Source organism: Oryctolagus cuniculus, chromosome 2, assembly GCF_964237555.1.
Source record: "Oryctolagus cuniculus chromosome 2, mOryCun1.1, whole genome shotgun sequence".
Classification (NCBI taxonomy): domain Eukaryota; kingdom Metazoa; phylum Chordata; class Mammalia; order Lagomorpha; family Leporidae; genus Oryctolagus; species Oryctolagus cuniculus.
The window spans coordinates 46,439,290-46,460,661 of NC_091433.1; the positions used below are offsets into that span (position 1 = coordinate 46,439,290).

The 21,372-nt window shown below is 43.4% G+C and overlaps 1 protein-coding gene across 19 annotated transcripts in view; it reads left to right on the forward strand.

The window, feature by feature from the left end:
- The first annotated feature begins 1,669 nt into the window (after positions 1 to 1,669).
- CCDC25 (coiled-coil domain containing 25) overlaps positions 1,670 to 21,372 on the forward strand; it is a 44,843-nt gene continuing 25,140 nt past the window's right edge. For 2 of the 19 annotated variants that reach the window (XM_070068260.1, XM_070068257.1), the window contains exons 1-5: positions 1,814 to 1,950; positions 8,225 to 8,272; positions 8,673 to 8,746; positions 13,399 to 13,438; positions 20,985 to 21,036. In XM_070068260.1, coding sequence (XP_069924361.1) covers positions 8,692 to 8,746; positions 13,399 to 13,438; positions 20,985 to 21,036 — 147 coding nt within the window. In that variant the 5' untranslated portion in view covers positions 1,814 to 1,950; positions 8,225 to 8,272; positions 8,673 to 8,691. Of the gene's footprint in view, positions 1,951 to 8,224; positions 8,313 to 8,581; positions 8,747 to 13,398; positions 13,439 to 20,984; positions 21,037 to 21,372 lie in introns of those variants that run through there. The other 17 variants (XM_008249253.4, XM_070068254.1, XM_008249258.4 and 14 more) reach the window with 14 other exon arrangements.

Sequence of the window (21,372 nt, forward strand, 5' to 3'; positions counted from 1 at the left end):
GAAGCCACGCCTTCCACAGGGCCTCGCAACGACTCCGGACGCCGTTCCCGGGACCGTGTCGAAGGGGTTTCTGGGAATTGTAGTCTTTGGCCCAGTTGAACGCGAGGTCGAATTCTGATGTTGCTTGGTGTAAGAGTCTTGCCTTTACAAGATTCCTGAGGCACTTTTCACATGTGATGCTTGATTCTTTTGTTTCACAGTTTGAAAGTTAGTAGTATTTTAGGTTCCTATTTCTCTTTAAGTTAAATTTAAAGATTAAATCAGGAACCCATGCGAAGAACCAGGCTTTCTTAGATGCTTCACATGTTTATTTCATTTACTTCTCACCACAATCTATGAAGTATCATTCTAATTTTACAAAGAGTAAAACCAAAGGCGTGAAAAGGATGAATATTTGCAGAACAGAGCTAGGATTCTTGCTTTGGCAAATAGGCAGATTCCTAAAACATCTGTTGATTGTTAGCTATTATTGTTATATTTGTGTCACCAGTTTCTGGTACAGTCTGGCATATTTTGAGTTCTAAATAAAATTTAGCTAAGTGATGCATTCAACATCATAGAATGAAGTTGGTCAGAATTCATTTTCAAAAAACAAACTTCTAACAAATTTAGTTATAGCTAATTTGATTTTTGATTCATGAATCAGGGTAAAATAGAATGAAAGCTCCCAGAACAGTGGGTTTCTTTACTTTTTGTAAGGGTTAACACAGAGGGGGGTTGCCTAATGTTGACTCAGGTACACTAGAATCCTCATTTTTAGGGAAGCCGGGTCTTTCAGAGAATCTACTTCCTTAATGTTTCAGTTTGATCATGTGGCATTTAGCACGACTGATTCCATTTTGGTTTCGTATGTTCTGTTGGTGCTTAGTGGAAGTTCAGTCCAAAACAAAGGCCTCCCATTATTTTTGTTTACCAGAAATAAGAGAGATAATCAGGTCAAATGTAAGGGCGACAGGAGCTTTATACGAATGATTATTCTCATTTTATAGCTGGAGGACCTCTGAGGTTCAGAGGTTTGGGATTTGCCCAATCTTGTGGGTAGCACATGGCACGCCTTATGTTAAGGGCAGAATGGTCTGAGTCCAGAGTCGAGAGGTACAATGTCTTTGGTCAATATCAGTAACAATTTCCTTAGGTGCCTGATATGTTCTAAATCCTTGATGCCTATTCAGTTACTTAATCCTCGCAAAATTTTTGAGTTAGCTGATTATCATCTTCATTTTGCAGATGCGCAAAGTGAACACAGAGAGGTTAATCAATGTGCCCAATATGGGACCCATCCGATACTAGGGTGAGCAGATACTGTGAGGGAGGGTATTGTACCAAACAACTTTGCTAAGTTGTTCTGAGGAAGCGCACAGATGGGCCTACCACAAGATTCAGAAGGCCAAGGAAACATTTTGTCAAATAGTGGAAGAATCTGAGTTCATTAAAAATTTAACAGCCTCCCGCTAAGAGACAGGCAAGTCAGCAGTGAACCTCCAACTGTGAGACAGTTTCTGCTCTTAAGGAGACAGGTGGTGGCGGGGGAGGGGCCTAGAAGAGGAGGCAGATAAAAGCCAATAAAAGAATCCTCAAGATATGAACGCCCACTGAGCAGGGGCTCTGAAAGTAGGGTCTGACGATGGCATGTTTCTTTCCCTGTTTCAAAAATGACGGGAGTGTTCCGAAACGCTTTCCAACCACCAGGGGTCCTTGCCCCAGCCTCTTTCCCTCAAACCCCAAGTCATTGAACTCCGCCCTTCGGCCTGCCAGGATTAAAGATGGCGCCCCCGGAACGGCGCCATGACGCGACCCGCCGTCCGCCGGAAGCGCGCGGAAGCGTTCCGGGGAACAGGCGGCCGCCGCGCGTCAGGTCTCCTGAGGGTCGCGATTTGAGTGCTGCTGCTCGGCGCCGGAGTCTCCCCACCACCGCCGGGATCATGGTGTTCTATTTCACCAGCAGCAGCGGTGAGTGGCTGCCGCGCCCTTGCGGGTCCCTGTTCGTCAGCGGGACCCCCAAGCCAGGACCCCCAGGCCATCTTTGCGCCTCGACCTCGTCCCAAAACGCTTGCTCAGCGGCGGGTGTTCCCTGTGGAGCCCAGGGGGTTTCCCGCGCGAGCGACCCTCACGGCCATCCGGGCTTGGCCGCCGTCCCCTCTCCAGGACTTGGGAGGCGCGGAGGGGCTGTGTCCCAGCTGTTTCTGCAGCCCGCAGTGGGTCTCGTCTCAGTCAGAAAGACTTCCCGTCGCTTCTAGGAACTGAACCGAGTTTGTGAACTCCTTCACACATTCCTATCCCAAATAGGACTCCCGCAACCCACCCTGGGCTGGCACGGTGGTAATTACCCACGCCTGCCAACAACTCTGTCTTGGGTGAAGCCCGCCGGCCCCTCTAGAAAAGGGTGGCAGAGCCTGGGGTGCAAAGGGATGCAATAAAAAAGAGCGTGCAACGAAGATGCAGCCACTCACCGGGCCAAATGGATCCCCAGATCTTATAAAGTGACATGTAATGGTTTTTGGCAAGCAAAGACATGCTTTTAGCTCCCAAGAAATGCTATGGCTCGATTTCACTTCTCTGCGTATGATGTTCTTGTGTAGAATCGATCTCCAGTTAACTCCGTTAAGAGAACTCCTGTCTTTTCCAAGATGCCTCTCCTGACCTAGCTTCCATACCCAGCTTACTTAGTTATAGATGTTAAGGGATTCCTCCCCCCCCCCCCCACCTCCCCAGCCCCAGGTACACCTTTGCGGTCCTGCTCATCACGTGGTTTTAAGTGTGCTCTGTCTGAGCCGGAGTGAGGGCAGGAACAGATCTCTTTATGGTGTTTCGTTAGCATAGTGCCTGACCTACAGCATTCTCACAAAATGCTTACTAAATAAATGGGTGTTATTTTTTGACTTACTCATAGCACTCTGTTTTACTGCTTCTGTGCTTGCTTGTTAAAGGTGAGATGTATGGGAACTTGCTCCGTGTTTGTGTGGGTTTGATGGGGTTGTACTTTTCTTTGGAAGAGATGAGAAAATTGAGGCCCAGTGAAGTTGTAACTTGCAGATTCCTGAGCCTCCTACTCCATCACATTTTCGCCTCTACTTTCTCAGTAGTTTAGACTTCCACAGTGTGCCATAAGTTATTTCTCTGCTTCTGTAAATTTCTTTTTTTTTTTCGGCCCATATTAAAATTACTAGAAGCAAAACGAACTAGTCTGGAAAACTTATAAGGCCGCAGCTATTTTATCCTTTTTCTGTTCCTTCATCATGTGGTAAGTCAAGCATCTGTTTGTAGCTTCTCCATTCATGAAAGTCCCCAATAGTATAGGTAGATACCTACGCAAACCCGACAGTGGAATACACAAGACAGGCAGGGTGTAGGGATACTAAATGTATGTTGTGCTAGCTGCTTTATTCCCCTTAAAGCTGTTCTGAGTTTTTCAAGCACTGATCGTACATAGACAGGTACCCTTGATAGAACAGAATGCTTCAGATTTGTAGGTCCTTTTCTCTCATTGGCTTCTATTATAGTAGCAGAACTGCTACTATAATAGAAGATTATATTATAAAAATTATAATATTAGATTATATTAGAAAAATATTTGGCCTCTAAGTCTAATACAATTGTATGTATGCAACAATTCTTTCAAAATAGTTAACAAAAAAATTACAACATTTTCCGTAAAATTAAGAGTTCACCTATTGAAAGTACAAAAACAAAAAACCTGAAGCAGACAGAATCTTGAGGAATGAGTATATGGATAACCAAGTTTTTCAACCAGCTAATAGTTTATTGCATAAAAACCTTTTTAGAAATCGTAAGGAAATTGTTATAGACATTTTTTGCCTAAAATTGGTATGTGTGACTAAAATCTTTTTATTGTCATTCTTTGATGCTCTATCATAATGGAATAATGAAATGTTAGTATATTTTCAGTATAAAATTCAAGACCACATGTGGGTCATTAAGTTAACTCATATTTTTAGTACCTGTTCATATGGTGCATCTCCAGGTAGGTTATAATGTGAATTGTGAAATCATCCCAGCACGAGTGAGTAAATTTGGGATGGTTGCTGCACTAGGGTGGATATGTTCAAAATGCTGAGCTCCTATACTTGAGCAGCTTGATTGTTTGGATGAAAATAACAAATGTATTGGAATTCCTATTACTTTTCCTACACTTCTTTAACATGGAAAAGAGCTTTATTCAGACCTTTTGCTTAGCTATCATGTTCCTTTTTAGTTTTCATTTTCTATTTTGACATAATTTCAGTTTCTCAGGAAAGTTGTAAGAGTAGTAAAAATTTCCAGTATCTTGCCAGTACGTCAAATTCTAACATTTTACTGCATTATTCTTATTTCTTTCTCTTTTTCTGTCTTGCTATTTACATGCACACATTTTTTTTCCTAAACCAGTAAAGTTGCAGTTTATCCCTAACTGCTTCAGTTTATTCAGAGTATTCTCTTATCAGAAGACATTCTTCATTATTAAAATTAGGGAGGCTGGCTCTGTGGCCTAATGGGCTAAAGCCTCCACCTGTGGCACTGGCATCCCATATGGGCTCTGGTTCTAGTCCCGGCTGCTCCTCTTCCAATCCAGCTCTCTGCTATGGCCCGAGAAGGTAGTAGAAGATGGCCCAAGTCCTTGGGCCCTTGTACCCCAGTGGGAGACCCAGAAGAAGATCCTGGCTCCTGGCTTCGGATCTGCCCAGCTCCAGCCATTGAGGCCATTTGGGGTGTGAACCAGCAGATGGACGACTTTTCTCTCTGTCTATCCCTGTCTGTTTGTAACTATGCATCTCAAATAAATAAATAAAATCGTTAAAACAATAGAAATTAACATTGCAGCATTACTGTTAACAGGCTTTATTCAGTTTTCATGGGTGTCCTAATGTATTTATAACAAAAGAAAATTACAAATCATTGTTGCATTTAGTTGTCATTACCCTTGGGGCTCCTCTAATCGGTATCAATTCCTCAATCTTTGTCTATAATGACATTGTTAGTTGAAGAATTATTTTATAGAATGCCTCTCAGTGTGAGTTTGTTACAGTCATGTTCGTAATCACCTCATTTAATAGGTCAACAATCAAAACATTTCTTCTGTCATTCTCTTGGCTTACAGAGAGAACTTTGTTTCAGTTATTTTAAAAATTATTTTTGTTCAGTTACAAAACTTGTCTGTGTTTTGTTAAGCTACCTAAAGTAACTGTTGTTAACAGACATATGTTCTTCCTTCCTTGAAGAAATATATATGTATATTAAGAATATATACCAGGGGCCGGCATTGTGACATAGCAGATAAAGCTGCCACTTGCAATGCTGACATCCCATATGGATACCGGTTCATGTCCTGGTTGCTTCACTTCTGATCCAGCTCCCTTTTGATGGGCTGTGAAGGGCAGTGGAAGATGGCCCAAGTATATGGGCCCCTGCTAACCATGTGGGAGACCTGGAAGAAGCTTCCTGGCTCCTGGCTTGAGCCTGGCCATTGTGGTCAATTGGGGAGTGAACCAGCAGATGGAAGATAAATCTGTCTCTCTCTCTCTCTGTAACTCTGACTTTCAAATAAGTAAATAAACCTTTTAAAAAAAAGACTATATACTTATGTATAAACACATATAAATAAGTATATGCCGTTAAATAATCATTGTATAATCACTTTTTGTTTAAGTTGAATCTTACTGTGTACTTGTATAGATACACAGAAATATTATTCTGCTGTTTAATTTCTTCATCTATCATTTCTTTTTAATAGGTAACTTACATGATATTTTGTTTATGGTTGTCCTGTAATATACTGAGCCAGTCTCTTTTAATGAGTGCTCAGGTTATAAAAAGATCATTGTGTGGTAGAGTGTTTTAGTAGAATATATTCCTAGTGGTGAAATTATAGGATCAAAAGGTATGCAGATAAAATATTGCCAGCCCATGCAGAGAGAAATCTAAGATTGTTTTAGTTTGATTCCTACCCTCTGGCATTTGTTACCAAGGTCTTACCAAGCATGTATAATATTCACTGTGGACAAGTATTCAAGTATTTCTGTCAACTAGTTAATGTAAACATTAACTCCTTTTTTTTTTTTTTTTTTTTTTTTAGGCTTTATTTTATTTGTTTGAAAGAGTTAGAGAGAGAGGTAGAGACAGGGAGAAAGGTCTTCCATCCACTGATTCACTCCCCAGATGGCCACAACAGCTGGAGCTATGCTGATCTGAAGCCAGGAGCCAGGAGCTTTCTTTGGGGTCTCCCACATGGGTGCAGGGGCCCAAGAACTTGGGCCATCTTCTACTGTTATCCCAGGCCATAGCAGAGAGCTGGATTGAAAGAGGAGCAGCCGGGACTTGAACCGGTGCCCACATGGGATGCCAGAGCTTCAGGCCAGGGCTTTAACCCACTGTACCACAGTGCTGGCCCCCCAAGTAATTTCTTTGAACTCTTCCAAGTAATCCTGGACTGTTGTCATCATAACTGCTAATTGAAGGAACTGCGAGTTTCCCCGCCCCAAGAAAGGCAATTAGAATTAATAATTTAAGAATCATGTCATTATTGAAAGTAAGGCAATCCCTAATATAAGGACTTATATGATTTATAGTCCCTGGCTTTATGAGCTCTGCTTTGTGTGTGTGTGTGTGTGTATGTGTGTGTTATGCACTAGGTGACAGCCCACAGGTTTGCCTGTCAGGCTTTGTAGGCCACAGCCCCACTGACCATTAGTTTAGGAATTGAAATCCATTTATGGTTAAATAAGCTGTGGTATACTAGCTTGGAAACTCAGCACTCCACTGTGATTATTAGCTTGTTTAAATCCAGACCAAGGATGTCCATGTTAAAACATTATATCTCAATAAAGGAAATGCCATTTCTAAGATAAGCCATACTGTGAATATTACCTTTGGTTTAAGATGGTGGTTTCTAACCATGACTTGACTTTAGAATCACTTGGAAGATTTAAAATTTAAAAAAAAATGTTCACCACTCCACCGCACTCAAAGATTTGAATTTAGCTGGACAAGGTGGAGATGTGGCATTGCCAGGGATTCTAATATGCAGTCAAGGTTTAGAGTCACTGATATAGCATAGGATAGAGAGCTCCCCCTTTTATTTTAAGATGTATGTGTTTACTTATTTGAAAGTTAGAAGTACAGAGAGAGAAGGAGGAACAGAGAGATCTTCTATCTTCTGGTTCACTCCCCAGATGACTGCAACAGCTGGGGCTGAGCCATACTGAAATCAGGAACCAGGAGGTTCTTCCAGGTCTCCCACATGGGTGCAGGGGTCCAGGCACTTGGACTACCCTTTGCTGCTTTCCCAGGTCCATTAACAGGGAGCTAGATCAGAAGTTAAGTAGCCCAGACTCAAACTGGTACCTGTATGAGATGCCGGCACTGCAGTTGGCGGCTTAACCCACTGTGCCACAGTGCTGGCCCCAATAGAGAACCCTTAAAATTTGCAGCACAACTGGAATGTAACTGATATTAGCTTAATACAGTTATCCAAAATAAGATTTGATTAAGCATAGGAACGTGTTTGAAATTATCCATGTGTAGGGGCCAGCGCCGTGGCTCACTTGGTTACTCCTCCACCTGCGGCACCAGCATCTCATATGGGCGCCAGGTTCTAGCCCTGGTTGCTCCTCTTCCAGTCCCGCTCTCTGCTGTGGCTCGGGAGGGCAGTGGAGGATGGCCCAAGTGGTTGGGCTCCTGCATCCGCATGGGAGACCAGGAGGAGGCACCTGGCTTCTGGCTTCGGATCGCCGGGCACAGCGCCAGCCATAGCAGCCATTTGGGGGTGAACCAACGGAAGGAAAACCTTTCGGTCTCTCTCTCTCACTGTCTATAACTCTAGCTGTCAAATAAAAAAAATTATCCATGTGTAGAGTTTTTTGTTTTTGTTCTAACCCTTGAGAAGGGCAAAGTTACAGGATTGAACTAGAAGTTGCCACTCAGTTGTATCCCTGGGAAAGAAAAGTAGGCACGTAGAAGAATTCATAAGCTTCTATTTGGACCAGATAGTAAATATTTTAGTTTTTGTGAGCCACATACAGTCTCTGTAGCTCATTTCTCTTCATTTTGCTTTTCATTAACCCTTTAAAAATGTAAAAGCCATTCTTAACTTCCTCAAAACAGGTAGTAGGTAGATCTGACCCACCAGCCATGATTTGCCAACCTTAATCTAAGCATTTGTTGTTTTTCCCATGAAACAGTTTTGTTGATGAGGTTATCTAATTGCTTTTTTGTTTTTGTTTTGTCTTAGTTAATTCATCTGCTTACACTGTTTACATGGGAAAGGATAAATATGAAAGTAAGTTTTCAAAAGCATTTGAGTTTGAAATTTGCAGCAGGTAAGTGTTGCCTCCCCCTCCACCCTCCCACCCATACAATCTGATGGATGAGTTTTAATGACACATAATAATAGCAGATATGGGGCATAGTGTGATATTTCTTTGCTTGTATGCATTGTGTAATTATTGTATCAGGGTAGTTGTAATTAGCATATCCATCACCTCAAACATACATCATGTCTTTGTGGTAACAAAATTCAAAATCCCCTTTTCTAGCTCTTTTGAAGTATACGGTATATGATTTTTGCCTATAGTTAACTTGCTGTGCCACAGAGAAATAGAACTTCCTTCTATCTAACAGTAACTCAGACCCACTGACCAACTTTTCCCCATCCACCTCTACCCCCTCATTTTCCCTAGCCTCTGGTAATCTGCTTCTATGAGATCAGCATTTTTAGATTTCACAGGATACGAGTTTCCAGGTCACTGCTTTGGTAAGTTAGCTTCTGAGAAAACAAATTTCCCATTATAAGAAACTCTAAAGGATTAGTTTTTCCTAAAAGTTACTTGTATCAAATAATATTTGAGTTCATTAGGCCAACTGTTGCTTTTGCTTTACAAAGTTTTTTTTTTTTAATTTTTTAATTTTTTTTTTTGACAGGCAGAGTGGACAGTGAGAGAGAAAGACAGAGAGAGAAAGGTCTTCCTTTGCCGTTGGTTCACCCTCCGATGGCCGCCGCGGCCGGCGTACCACGCTGATCCGATGGCAGGAGCCAGGTGCTTCTCCTGGTCTCCCATGGGGTGAAGGGCCCAAGTACTTGGGCCATCCTCCACTGCACTCCCTGGCCACAGCAGAGAGCTGGCCTGGAAGGGGGGCGACCGGGACTAGAACCTGGTGTGCCGGCGCCGCAAGGCAGAGGATTAGCCTAGTGAGCCGCGGCGCTGGCTTTACAAAGTTTTATTGTATCATTTGATTTAGAGTTCTAGGAATCATGCTAATGTAAATCAAGTGATCTTAGCCATTTGGATTTTGAAGAGATCATTTTCGGTACTTTTTTTTTTAACTTTTTTTAAATGAGTAGAAACATTTATTGGTTTTCTTGAGGTTGAAGATACTCATTTGGAGTCCTGAAATGTTGACCAAGCTTCTTGGTATGAAATACATTATATCTTGATATACATATTTATATAAAACAAAAATTTACAGAAAGCACCAAAGCTATTTGTTATGCCTTCTATTTTCTGTTTTATTTCAATTTTTTTTTTAACAGGCAGAGTGGACAGTGAGAGAGAAAGGTCTTCCTTTGCCGTTGGTTCACCCTCCAGTGGCCGCCGCGGCCAGCATGCTGCGGCCGGCGCACTGCGCTGATCCGAAGGCAGGAGCCAGGTGCTTCTCCTGGTCTCCCATGGGGTGCAGGGCCCAAGCACTTGGGCCATCCTCCACTGCACTCCCTGGCCACAGCAGAGAGCTGGCCTGGAAGAGGGGCAACCAGGACAGAATCCTGCACCCTGACCGGGACTAGAACCCGGTGTGCGGGCGCCGCAGGCAGAGGATTAGTCTATTGAGCCGTGGCTCCAGCTTATTTCAATTTTTTACAAAGCTAGTCTCATCCTGATAAATTCATTTAGCTCTTGAATTTGAACTAAAGTTTAAAAGAACCACACTGATTTAGGGAATAGCCTTTTTGGCTGCATGAGTTGGGAGGGAGACCAAAGGGAAGCTGCTGTGGTGATCAAGAGAGCAACAAGTTTACAGCATTGATCCTCAGAGGTGGAACCTGGAGATAAGGAAGGAAAGATCTGCCAACTAGGGTGCTTAGAGAAAATGAGTGTTATTCTTTGTGTTTGAAAAACACAGCTGCTCTTCTCTGGGGGTACTGTGATGTTTTGGAAAAGATAGCTTTGGAATTGGGCCAACCTGGGTTACAATTGCAACTCTATTAAACTATCTATACTTAATCTCTTTGTACCTCTGATTTTTTAGCTGTAAGAAGAGGATCATGGGACAGATTCACTTTGCAGGGTTGTGAAAGTTAAGTAGTGTGTCTGGCATATAGGGATGCCCAATGGTAATTATCACCTCTAGAATTTCTTAAGCTCCTGAGTTCCTTCTCCACAACCCCCACTCACACCCCTATAAGGACACTACTGTGGGGCTGGTTGACTCTCCCTGAAGAGCTGACTCATTCACTTTAATTATCTTGTAATCTCCAGGTACTTCTTTTTTTTTTTTTTTTCTTTCTAAAAACAGCAGTTCCTGTTATAGTTGCAGTTTGAAATTGACAACAGTTCAAATTAATCATTTGTATGGGTTTATTTATTTATTTAATTTTATGTGAGAGACAGACAGAGCTCCTATCTGCCGGTTTAATCCCCAAATGCCTATGATTGCTAAGGCTGCACTGAACCAAGGCCAAGGCTGAAGCCAGGAGCTAGGAATGCATTCCAGGTCTCCCACATGGGTGGAGAGAATCTAATTACTTAAGCCATCAGTGCTGCGGCCCAGGGCCTACATTAGCAGGAAGCCAATGAGTTCAGGAGCTGGAAGGGTGTATCAAACTCTGGTACTCTGTATGGGATGTGCGTGTCTAATGGCATTTTAAAAAAGAAAAAATTATTTGAAAGGCAGAGTTACAGAGAGGCAGAGAGAGCTTCCAACTGCTAGTTCACTCCCCAAATGGCTGCAATAGCCAGAGCTGTCCCGGAACTTCATCTGCGTCTCCCACATGGGTGCAAAAGCCCAGATCCTCTGCCTCCTGCCTTCCCAGGCACATCAGCAGGGTGCTGAGTCGGAAGTGGAATAGCCGGAACTCAAACTAGTGCCCATATGGGAATGCTGAAGCTGCAGGAAGCAGCTTCACCTGCTACACCACAGCACTAACCCCTCTTAACAACATCTTAACCACTAGGTCAAACACCACCCCATTTGTCTGCTATTAAAAGAAGCATGGGTACCATTCTTCATCAGAGACATTTTGACATTAATGAAATAAATTAGACCAAAAATGGTTACCATAGAGCAGAATCAATATAAGCAACACTGTCAAATCCTGGCCAAGAGAGTAAACCAAAGATTAGCTTAAATAACATTTTGAAATAGCTTTTCTTTGTTATGAGTGTATGACTTTGACTGTGGGTATAACCTAATAGTGAAGCGATATGTTATGTTGATACTTGAATTTTTTATTTCCCTAGTATAAATGTAGAAGGAATTTTTTTGTTCTTGTAGCATCCTCCTGATGTAGCTAAGGAGGGGATGCTGTCTCCCTATGTTACATTGAACATTAGGGGCCAATGATAAGAGTCAAGGTTGTCTACAAGTAGGTATCAATGCAAATCTTCTGACCAAGTCTGTTTTTCATTCTGCCACATCAAGGGTGTATAACATAGGTTACTGATAAATCCCTACAGCAGAGCCACTATGTATGATTGTGCAGGTTTTGCACTGCGCAGTCTTGGGACCAGGGATCTCTCTCTATATATTTGAAAGGCAGATTGACAGGAGGTGAGACAGAAAGATTCCTTTAAACATTGATTATAGGAATTTATATCTACAGATATAGATCTAGATGTAGAATATATGTCAGATGATATTTAGAGCTCTCAGGTATCATTTTGCTGGCATTAAAGTGTGTGTGTAACATTTTTTCCTTAGGAACTCATGAGATCATTTGGAGCTGTCAACTTTTCCTTGTTTTTATAAGAAAGGGCTCTACAGTTTCATAGCACCGTGGTTTCTAGCTCTCCTAGTACATCACTTATTTCTAATAGCTTTGGCAACTTCAGATTAAGGACTAGATATAACATAAATGAATTTTAAGTGGAACAATTTACTTTCACTGAAAGGCTTTCAGGTCTGTTCTCTTTACTAGCCAGCAGGTGTCAGCAAGCAGCCAAGCATTGCCTGACTGCGGAAAGGAGGTTTTTATGTGTCCCTTTAATTTTCCTGATTACCTGTTGGTTATTTGCCTACCTTCTCATATAAGCGATTAGAAAGCCTTTCAGAAAAATCATAATGTTTACAGTTGTTAAGAGTGCCTTCCTCCAAAATTTGTAAAGCCCTGTTCAAATTATGTACATTCAATACTTTCTTGGATTTGTTTTGTTTTTGTTGGCAGATAAACAGAGACCTCCCATCTACTGGTTCACTGCCCAAATGCCAACAATGGCCAGGCTGGGCCAGGTCAAGACCAACCTGGGAAATCAATCCAGGTCTCTCATGTGGGTGACAAGTACCCAGTCACTTGAGCCATCACCATTGCTTCCCAGTGCCTGTGTTAGCAGGAAGCTAGTGTTAGGGGCCAGAGACAGATATCAAACACAGGTACTCTCAGGTGGGATGTAGGCATCTTAATTACTAGGCTGGACAATTGCCACTCTTGGATACATTTTAAATTATTACACAAGAATCATTTTCACTTTATAATTTTACATAGACATTTAACACAAAAACTTCTTTATTAAATAGTCATTAATAGTAATGTTGCTACCCAAAGAATATATTGATGTCACCTTCCCATAGTGTTGTGTTTTATTAACCTTAAGAATGCACGTACAGTGGTGGTATTCTGGCACAGCAGGTTAGCTGCTGTTCGGGACACGCAAATCCCATACTGGGGCATCTGGGTTTGAATCCCACCTCTGCTTCTGATCAACTTCCTGCTAATGCACACCCTGGGAAGCAGCAGATGATGTCTCAAAAGCTTGGGTCCCTGCCACCCATGTGAGAAACTCAGTTGAGTCCCAGCTGCTGGCTTCAGTTGGGCCCAGCCCTCCCTGGCTGTTGTCGATATTTGGGGGAGTGAACCAGTGGATGGAAGATCTCTGTGTTTCTCTCTGCCTTTCAAATACATAAAAATAAATAGTAAAAATTTCTAAAAAGATGTAAAATGCAATCCATTTTTTAAAAGTTTAAAAGCAAAATCACTTTAACATTTAAATATGATTACAGTGAATGGATTTTTTTATGTGTTTTCAAGCCTCAAATCCTCTCTGAATTATTCTTTCTCTGATAAGGGAGAAAAGGGAGAAAAAAATTATGGAAAGAATTGATATTTCTTCCCTTCTCAACTTATTATAAACCCTGGCACAACTTCATTTGATCATTTTTCTTACCTTTTCTTTTATCTTTTGTTTCTCATTGTAGATGAAGATCTGATAAAGTATGGCTGGCCTGAAGATATTTGGTAAGTCACAGTTTTGGTTCTACTTTCTATGGCTCACTTTTTTTTTTTTTTGGACAGGCAGAGTGGATAGTATGAGAGAGAGACAGAGAGAAAGGTCTTCCTTTTGTCTATGGCTCACTTCTTAGGAGCCATATGGCTTCACTTAGGAGCACTTCTTAGACTTGGCCAACCACCTGACTCCCAGAATTAAAACTAGAATTGGTGCTTTGCATTTTTGTTTATGACTTTTTAAAAAATATTTATTTATTTGAAAGAGTCACACAGAGAGAAGGAGAGGCAGAGAGAGAAAAAGAGAGAGAGAGAGAGAGAGAGGTCTTCCATCCGCTGGTTCACTCCCCAAATGGCCACAATGGCTGGAGCTGCGCTGATCCAAAAGAAGCTTCCTTCAGGTCTCCTACACGGGTGCGGGGGCCCAAGGACTTGCGCCATCTTCCACTGCTTTCCTAGGCCATAGCAGAGAGCTGGATTGGAAGTAGAGCTGCCAGGACTCCAACCGGCACCCATATGGAATGCCAGCACTGCAGGCGGTGGCTTTACCCGCTATGCTATGGCCCCTGTTTATGACTGTTTAATGTTAAATAGCCAACTGCCAGTTCCTTCATTTTTAATTACCGCAAAAATGGGGAATGATGTTTGGGGTTTGATCTCAAGCCTGAGAGCACATGCCTCCAGAACATAGGCTTTCTTTTCACTCCTCTGTCTCCTCATATACGTTTCTGAGACCACCAAGCTTACATGTTCAGACTCCCTCCCCATGCATGGGTAGCTGAGGACTTCACAAGAAACACGCAGAAAGTAAATGCAAGCATCCATGAGAATGGATGAAACGGTGCAGCTGACCAGATCCATCTGTAAAGGAAACAAACTGCTTTCTCTTTGTCTTCTAAACTTTTTGTTGAGTTTTGCCCTGCGTTGACCCAGTTCTCATCCCTTCTTTCTAAAATAATTTATGAAAACTCTAAATAGTTATATATCATTTCCCAGCCTCCCTCTGAGATCCTTTATTTTGCTGTTCACCAAACCCAGTCCAAAAAACAAAAAGACTCCTTCCCTCTAGCTGATGTCTTTTCTCTTGCTGTCTCAGAATGCAGTATGGGCTTGTTCTGCCAGCCAGCTGCATGTCCTTGGATGAGGGCGTAGGCTCCTGGAACTTTGTTTCTATCTGGTTAACATTCTCACACTCAGTTTGCTTTCCTTTTCCATCTTCATCTTCCATCACTCTGACGCTGGGGATGTCTCTCTTGTAGCCGAGTTTTATCTGTTGAGTGGGTTATCATCTCCCCAACTACTCATACCCCCTACCAAATGCTGTCCAGGATGACAGTGCATGTAATTTCACAACTGCTCTGTGAAATAACTGTTGATGATGTGACCATTTCTCAAATGATCAAACTAAGGTTAAAGAAAACTGAATGGATATGGTCTGGTTGTCACTGACCCCAACCTTAGTTCTAAATTGCTGCTTCTGTTTTTCCCCAGACTACCATTCTTTGGGCTTCAGGTCACTCCTTTCTCCCAAGCTGTTGCTGCTGCTCTCTATGGACCCTGGACTCCTTTTCTCCACATGTGGGCCCAGACCCTTCATTTAATGCTCAGTAGTGATAGAGTAGAGGCTGCCATTTTTCAGTCGATGCATGGAGTAGGGGAACTGTTGTGCAGAGTGACTCAAGCTACCCTCAGATGTGGGTATGCTCAGCACCCCCAGCCTATCTTCAGGGGCTCCCTCAAGGGCCTCCTCCTGTGCTCTGGCCTACCATGTTACAAAGGAGCTAGTTCATGACCCTAGAGGAGATGCTGCCCTGTCTTTCTGCCCTCAAAAAGTCACATCCAGGAACCAAGAGGTCCCAAAACAGGAATTTTCAAGACTGTTTAACTCTGGCCCCAATCTCAGCATAGCAGCCAGCGTGTCTTCTGAACACAGTTATGTCAGCAAGTTAGGCTGCTCAGTGCCCCTTCCCAAGTGGGCAGTTTCCACTGCCAAGAACTTTAAATGCGGTGCTGCCTACCTTCCTAGGGCATTAGACCATGAACTTCATGAGGATAATGCTCCTTCTGTTTTATATCTACTGTGTGTCCGATACTTAGCATAGGTCCTGGCACATGGTAGGTATTCAGTAAGTATTTGTTGACTTCCTAATCAACTAGCTCTACCTGCCTAGAAATGATTCTCACTGGATGTTTCTTCTGATCTGTCCATTCTGAGCTCCTGTCACCCTAGCTAAGTTATATTCAGTTGTCCTTAAGGCTCAGAGATGTCCAGACTTTCTCAAGGGAGATGAGAATGGCCGCACCTGTTAGGTAGTAATCGGCTATAAACTTTAAACCTATCAGGTTTGGAGCATGAATACCTGGTGCATATTCAGATGCATCATAAAAGTCAATTTACCACAGCCCTTTTTAAAAAACTTTTATATATTTATTTTATTTATTGGAAAGGCAGAGGCAGATCTTCCCTCTGCCAGTTCACTCCCCAAATGCTTGCAACAGTCAGGGCTGGGCCAGCCTGAAGCCAGGACCTGGAATTAATTTGGGTGTCTCATGTGGGTGGCAAGGAGCTACATCACCTGCTGCCTCCCAGAGTGAGCACTGGCAGGAAGCTGGAATCTGGAGTGGAGCCAGCACTCAAACCCAGGCACTCAGATCTGGGTTATAGGCATCTCAAGCAGTATCTTAACTGCTGCGCTGAGTGCCCACCTTTGCTGCAGCCCCTTATCTTTTTTTTTTAATTAAGTGAAAGAGGAATTTCCATTTGTCGCTCCCCGTCTTCGTGGGGGAACGACACAAGACCCTGCGCTGTTCTTTCGTCTGCTCGGCCCTCCCCGGGTTTGCTGCTGGTTCTTCCCGGGTTGGCTACTATCCCTTCCACCTCCGTGGAAGGGCAGTTCCCCCTGGCCACATTCCCCACTTCCGCAGGGGAGCGGCACACCGCCAGCCGGGTCTCTCGGGGGCTGCACGGGTGTTCCTTCAGCTAGATGTTCCCCTTAGATGTTCCCGGTGCATGCCGTCTCTCTCCTCCTTTATAGTCCTCCTCCGCCAATCCCAACTCGGCTGCCCACACGCCGAGTACGCTGCTCTCCTCCAATCAGTAGCAAGTCCTACAGTTTATTGGTTGAACTGGAGGCAGCTGTGCGGAAGCTGTTTACTTCTTTCCCAGCGCCATATTGTGGGAGAGCAGATGCATAGAATAAGTCTTAATTCCAGTAACTCAGTCCAGTCCGGGCTGCTCCCCACAGATCCCCCTTTCTTTTTATTTTTTGGCGTTGATACGCGCCTGTCTTCGGTGTCCCGCGGCACACACTCTGCTCTACTTGCTAGAGTTGCCACAGGCTCTTACAAGTCCTATCAATCAGGCAAACCGAATCCGGGTCCTCTCTTCGCCATGTTGTGAGGAGGTTTTTAGGCGCTGATGCGTGCCTGTGTTCGGTGACCTGCGGCTCATACTTTGGTCGAGCCGCCTGCTGGCGCTTACCGCCTTAATCAGGCAGACCGAATCCAAGCTTTCTCATTGCCGTATTGTGGGGGAGACTTATTAGTGTTGGTTCGTGCCTATCTTCGGTGACCTGCAGCGCATAAGCTGCTAGCCGCCGCAGGTGCTCATCGTGCTCATCGCCTCACTTAATCAGGCAGACCGAATCCAAGCTCTCACATTGCAGTGTTGTAGGGAGGCCTTTCTATTTCTCTATCTCCGGGCATTCCTATTTCTCCCATTTTACTTCTATCTTCCAGCATTCCTATTTCTCTCACTTTACTTCTAAACTTCTGTTTCTCTTATCCCTGCGGCTTTCCGGCACCTCGCCCTGCCGGCAGCTCCGCCCCGAGGCTGCTTCTCGGCGGCTTTCCGGCTGAGCTGCTTCAGCCCGCGTCTCTCTCATCTGCGCTGCTCTGCTTTGCGCGCACACTCCGCGGTCTCGCACTTAACCCTTTCGCGTCTGAACCACGGCCTCGCGCCAGCCCCGCGTTCCCTATGTACTTGAGCCCCTCACGCTCTGTCTGCGCGTGGCAGCCTCCACGAGTCACACAGCGTAGCTTACGTGTCCGCCACTAGCATTCAATCTAAGTTCCCCGGGCTAGCCTGGCGAATTCAACCCAGCTTACGTCTCCGCCCCACGGTTTGGCTTCCCGTCCTTTGCTCCCCGGGCTAATCAGACGGATCCCAATCTGGCTTACGTTTCAGCTTCTGGTTTCAACTTTTCGCCCCCTATTCCCGGGCTAACTTGAGAATCCCAAAGTGGCTTTCGTATCCGCCTTGGCCTGCCCCCCGCGGCTTCAATTTCCCTAACATTTTTCTCTACCCGGTATGTTTCCCTAAGTTTTCTTCCAACAATATTCCTCCCTCATTTCTCCTGGCCTCTCCCCACAGTCTGCATCCGAGTCTGTTTGTTCTAGCTTTCACTTTCGCCTTCGACCTTAGAGATTTCTCCCAGCCTCCCCACTTAGTCTGTATCCGAGTCTATGCCTAGGCTTTCAATAGCTTCTTCCGGCACCCTTTTCGTCCGGCTTTTCCCTAGGCTGTTTGCTAGTCTCTCTCTCCGGTATTTTCCCAGTTCTTCCCGTTTCTTCCCTCCTAAGTTTCCTATCCGTCCTAGGTTTCCTATCCGAGTCACGGCACCATTATGTCGCTCCCCGTCTTCGTGGGGGAACGACACAAGACCCTGCGCTGTTCTTTCGTCTGCTCGGCCCTCCCCGGGTTTGCTGCTGGTTCTTCCCGGGTTGGCTACTATCCCTTCCACCTCCGTGGAAGGGCAGTTCCCCCTGGCCACATTCCCCACTTCCGCAGGGGAGCGGCACACCGCCAGCCGGGTCTCTCGGGGGCTGCACGGGTGTTCCTTCAGCTAGATGTTCCCCTTAGATGTTCCCGGTGCATGCCGTCTCTCTCCTCCTTTATAGTCCTCCTCCGCCAATCCCAACTCGGCTGCCCACACGCCGAGTACGCTGCTCTCCTCCAATCAGTAGCAAGTCCTACAGTTTATTGGTTGAACTGGAGGCAGCTGTGCGGAAGCTGTTTACTTCTTTCCCAGCGCCATATTGTGGGAGAGCAGATGCATAGAATAAGTCTTAATTCCAGTAACTCAGTCCAGTCCGGGCTGCTCCCCACACCATTTTACCGCCATTACCCAATAAACTGGCTTTGGTTTTTCATTTCACTAAGGTTGATCCTTACCAAATTGGTGTCTATAGATACCTAGAAACTCCTTAATAGTTGTGAGATTAATGAATATAGTTGAAAATGATTGACTTTTTACATTTAGCAACTATTTGAGATCTTATGTGAACTGGAATAGGCCCATACTTCAAAATATGGTTCAGTTCATATACTGTCAATCCTGGAAATCTTCCAGGGCATGCTAAGAATGATTCTGAGTTACTCTGCATTCCAGGGCAGATTTGTAACCTGACTCATTGTTGATACAGCTTTTGTTACTTTACATTTGTGAATGTCAACATCTGAGTTTATCCCAGAAAAATCTCCTGAGGCTCTTTTAATCAAATAATTTTCATAAGGTTAAACGAGGATGACACTAAATGCGTTTTTAAATGTAGGAAATAGAAATAGTGTGTGTTTCCTCCTTCCGAACTCTCTAATGAGTAGTAGTTCCTCAGACCTCACTCTCAGAAGTTGGACAGCCCACCTCCGGGGCCCTGCATCTCCACCTGCTCAAGTAATGGGTGCTCTTTTAGTCAAATTTCTAGTCTCTGCATTCAGTGAAGTGTATCAGAATAAGCAGACAGGAGAAGATAACAAAGATAAGAGAGAACTAGTGGGCATAATTTGAACTCTGAGTAAGCATTTTGAGAGATATGCGAAGAGCTTTTTAATGTGTTTATAGGGCTGGATTTTTTTTTAACATCTTAATCAGAGCCCCATATTTCTCTTCCCTCATTCACTGTAGAGGTATACGTACTACACACAAACCTGAGGTTGTTATATATTAGTAATTGTACTCTTCTGTGTGTTTTTGGTACTTTCACTACTTATTATGGATTCATTAGATATGTGTTAAATTATTTGGGTATTTCTTTTGATGAAATTATACATCAGAGACCTGTAAGAAAAATCATAGTGTCTAACTGCTATGGGTGTATAGGGAACAGTTGAACATAGAGAACTGGCTTAACACAAGTAAAAGTTGGAGGAGTTACTTCTCACTGAGGTTACTAGTGGGGTATTTTCCCTTTGATTCTCAAGTAGTACAATGAAATACATAATTTCTGGATTTGCAAACGCAGATTTTTCTAGGTAAAAAATCCTCAGGTATAGGTGATAATTAGTGTGAATTTGTCACATGGGAATGCAAATGAGTATATGAACCATTTAGAGAAATGTAAATAAGGTTTTATCCATTTCTGGCAATTAGTAATGACTAAGAATAGAACTTAGCATCATCATCATTGTCTGTTTGCCAAAAAATGCCTAGTATCTTTCTGTAGCCAGAGAAAATAGTAAGGTGTTTTACCAAGAGGGCTCTTACCATTACTCTTTGCATTTTGTACTACATGTGAATGTATGACTGTTGTCACTTCTTAAATAAAAATATTAATGCTAAGATATTATGTAAAGAAATATATTATGAGATGTAATGGTGCCTCCCTAGGGTTTTACTGAACTTCAGTCTAGAAAAATACCTGGGTAGCAATGTGACTAAAATTACAAATCACAAAGTGACAGTCATGTGTTAGCTTGTTCCTTGTTTGATGCTGGGATTCTAGGGGCTTCCTGTGTATTGGAAAGAAAACCAACTTCATTTGGTGATCTGTAAACATGAAAAATCCAAAACCCCAAAAATGTTACATAAGTGGGAAAGGGAGTAAGTTTTGAGAGATTTCATTAAATTGGTGGATGATAAGAGTCTGAATGGAAGGCAAATTTCAGATAGTGAGGTGAGAAAGACATTCTGAGTGTTTTTAGGACAATGCTATAAAGCATTGGCTCACCCAGGAGTAGGTGGGTGTCATTGTCAGAATATGGGACTGGAAGCAGTGTTTGACCCATTTAGTGAGGTGCCCTGCTTAATGTCCTTAGGCCTCACTTAACTCTTCCAGCTCTGTACTTGACATCCTCTCTGAATTGTTTGGCCATCGCTTCAAACTCAAGCTGTCTCAAATAAAGCCCTCATCTTTTTCTTCAAACTGTGGTCCTGCAAGTCTTCAGGCTTACAAAAGGAGCCTCATTAACTTCTCTGATTGCCTTCTCTTCTCACCTGAGGTTCTTTTCCCTGTTTTTCCTCTGAGAATATGCTTCAGTCAGAGAATGCCAGTTCCTCTGTGAAGCTCTTTCATCACTTGAGAAGTCACCCTTCTCAGGGCAACCAATGTTTATTATCTCTTATTAAATCACACACAGCTGCACAACTTTCAGTGTTTATCTTTCCCCTTCAGGTTGATATTGAGCTTTCTGGCGAGAGTGACTGTTTTAAACTGCCCACGGTGCTTAGTGTGTGGTAGGCACTGGGTGAATACTTGTTGGATTGGAATGCTTTAAATGCAGGTGTCCTTAGGAGATGGTTTTCTTGTACCTCGTGCTAAAAGTGGTTTTCATTCTTTGTAGGTTTCATGTGGACAAACTCTCTTCGGCTCATGTATACCTTCGATTACATAAGGTACTGAAAAAACATGGATTCATGACTTTTTCTTTGATGAGCATCATATCATGTTCTGCAATTAAATAGTTTTAAGTAATAAATGTGTGTAAAAGTGTTAAGTTAGCAGATAAAGGGGTGTCTTCTTTCTGACCCAGAAAATCACATGGAAAATTCTGGGTGACTTCTGAGACTTAGAAGGGGACATATTTTCCTGCCTAGAAGCAACATCTTGTTCTGCCAGTTTCAGAATGTCATCCATGACCTTTACTTTCTTTCCCTTTTGATTCACTTGACAGTACCAGATTGTCTTTCTCCTGAAATGGAGAGGATCGTGTTGTAGTTACTTTTTCTCAG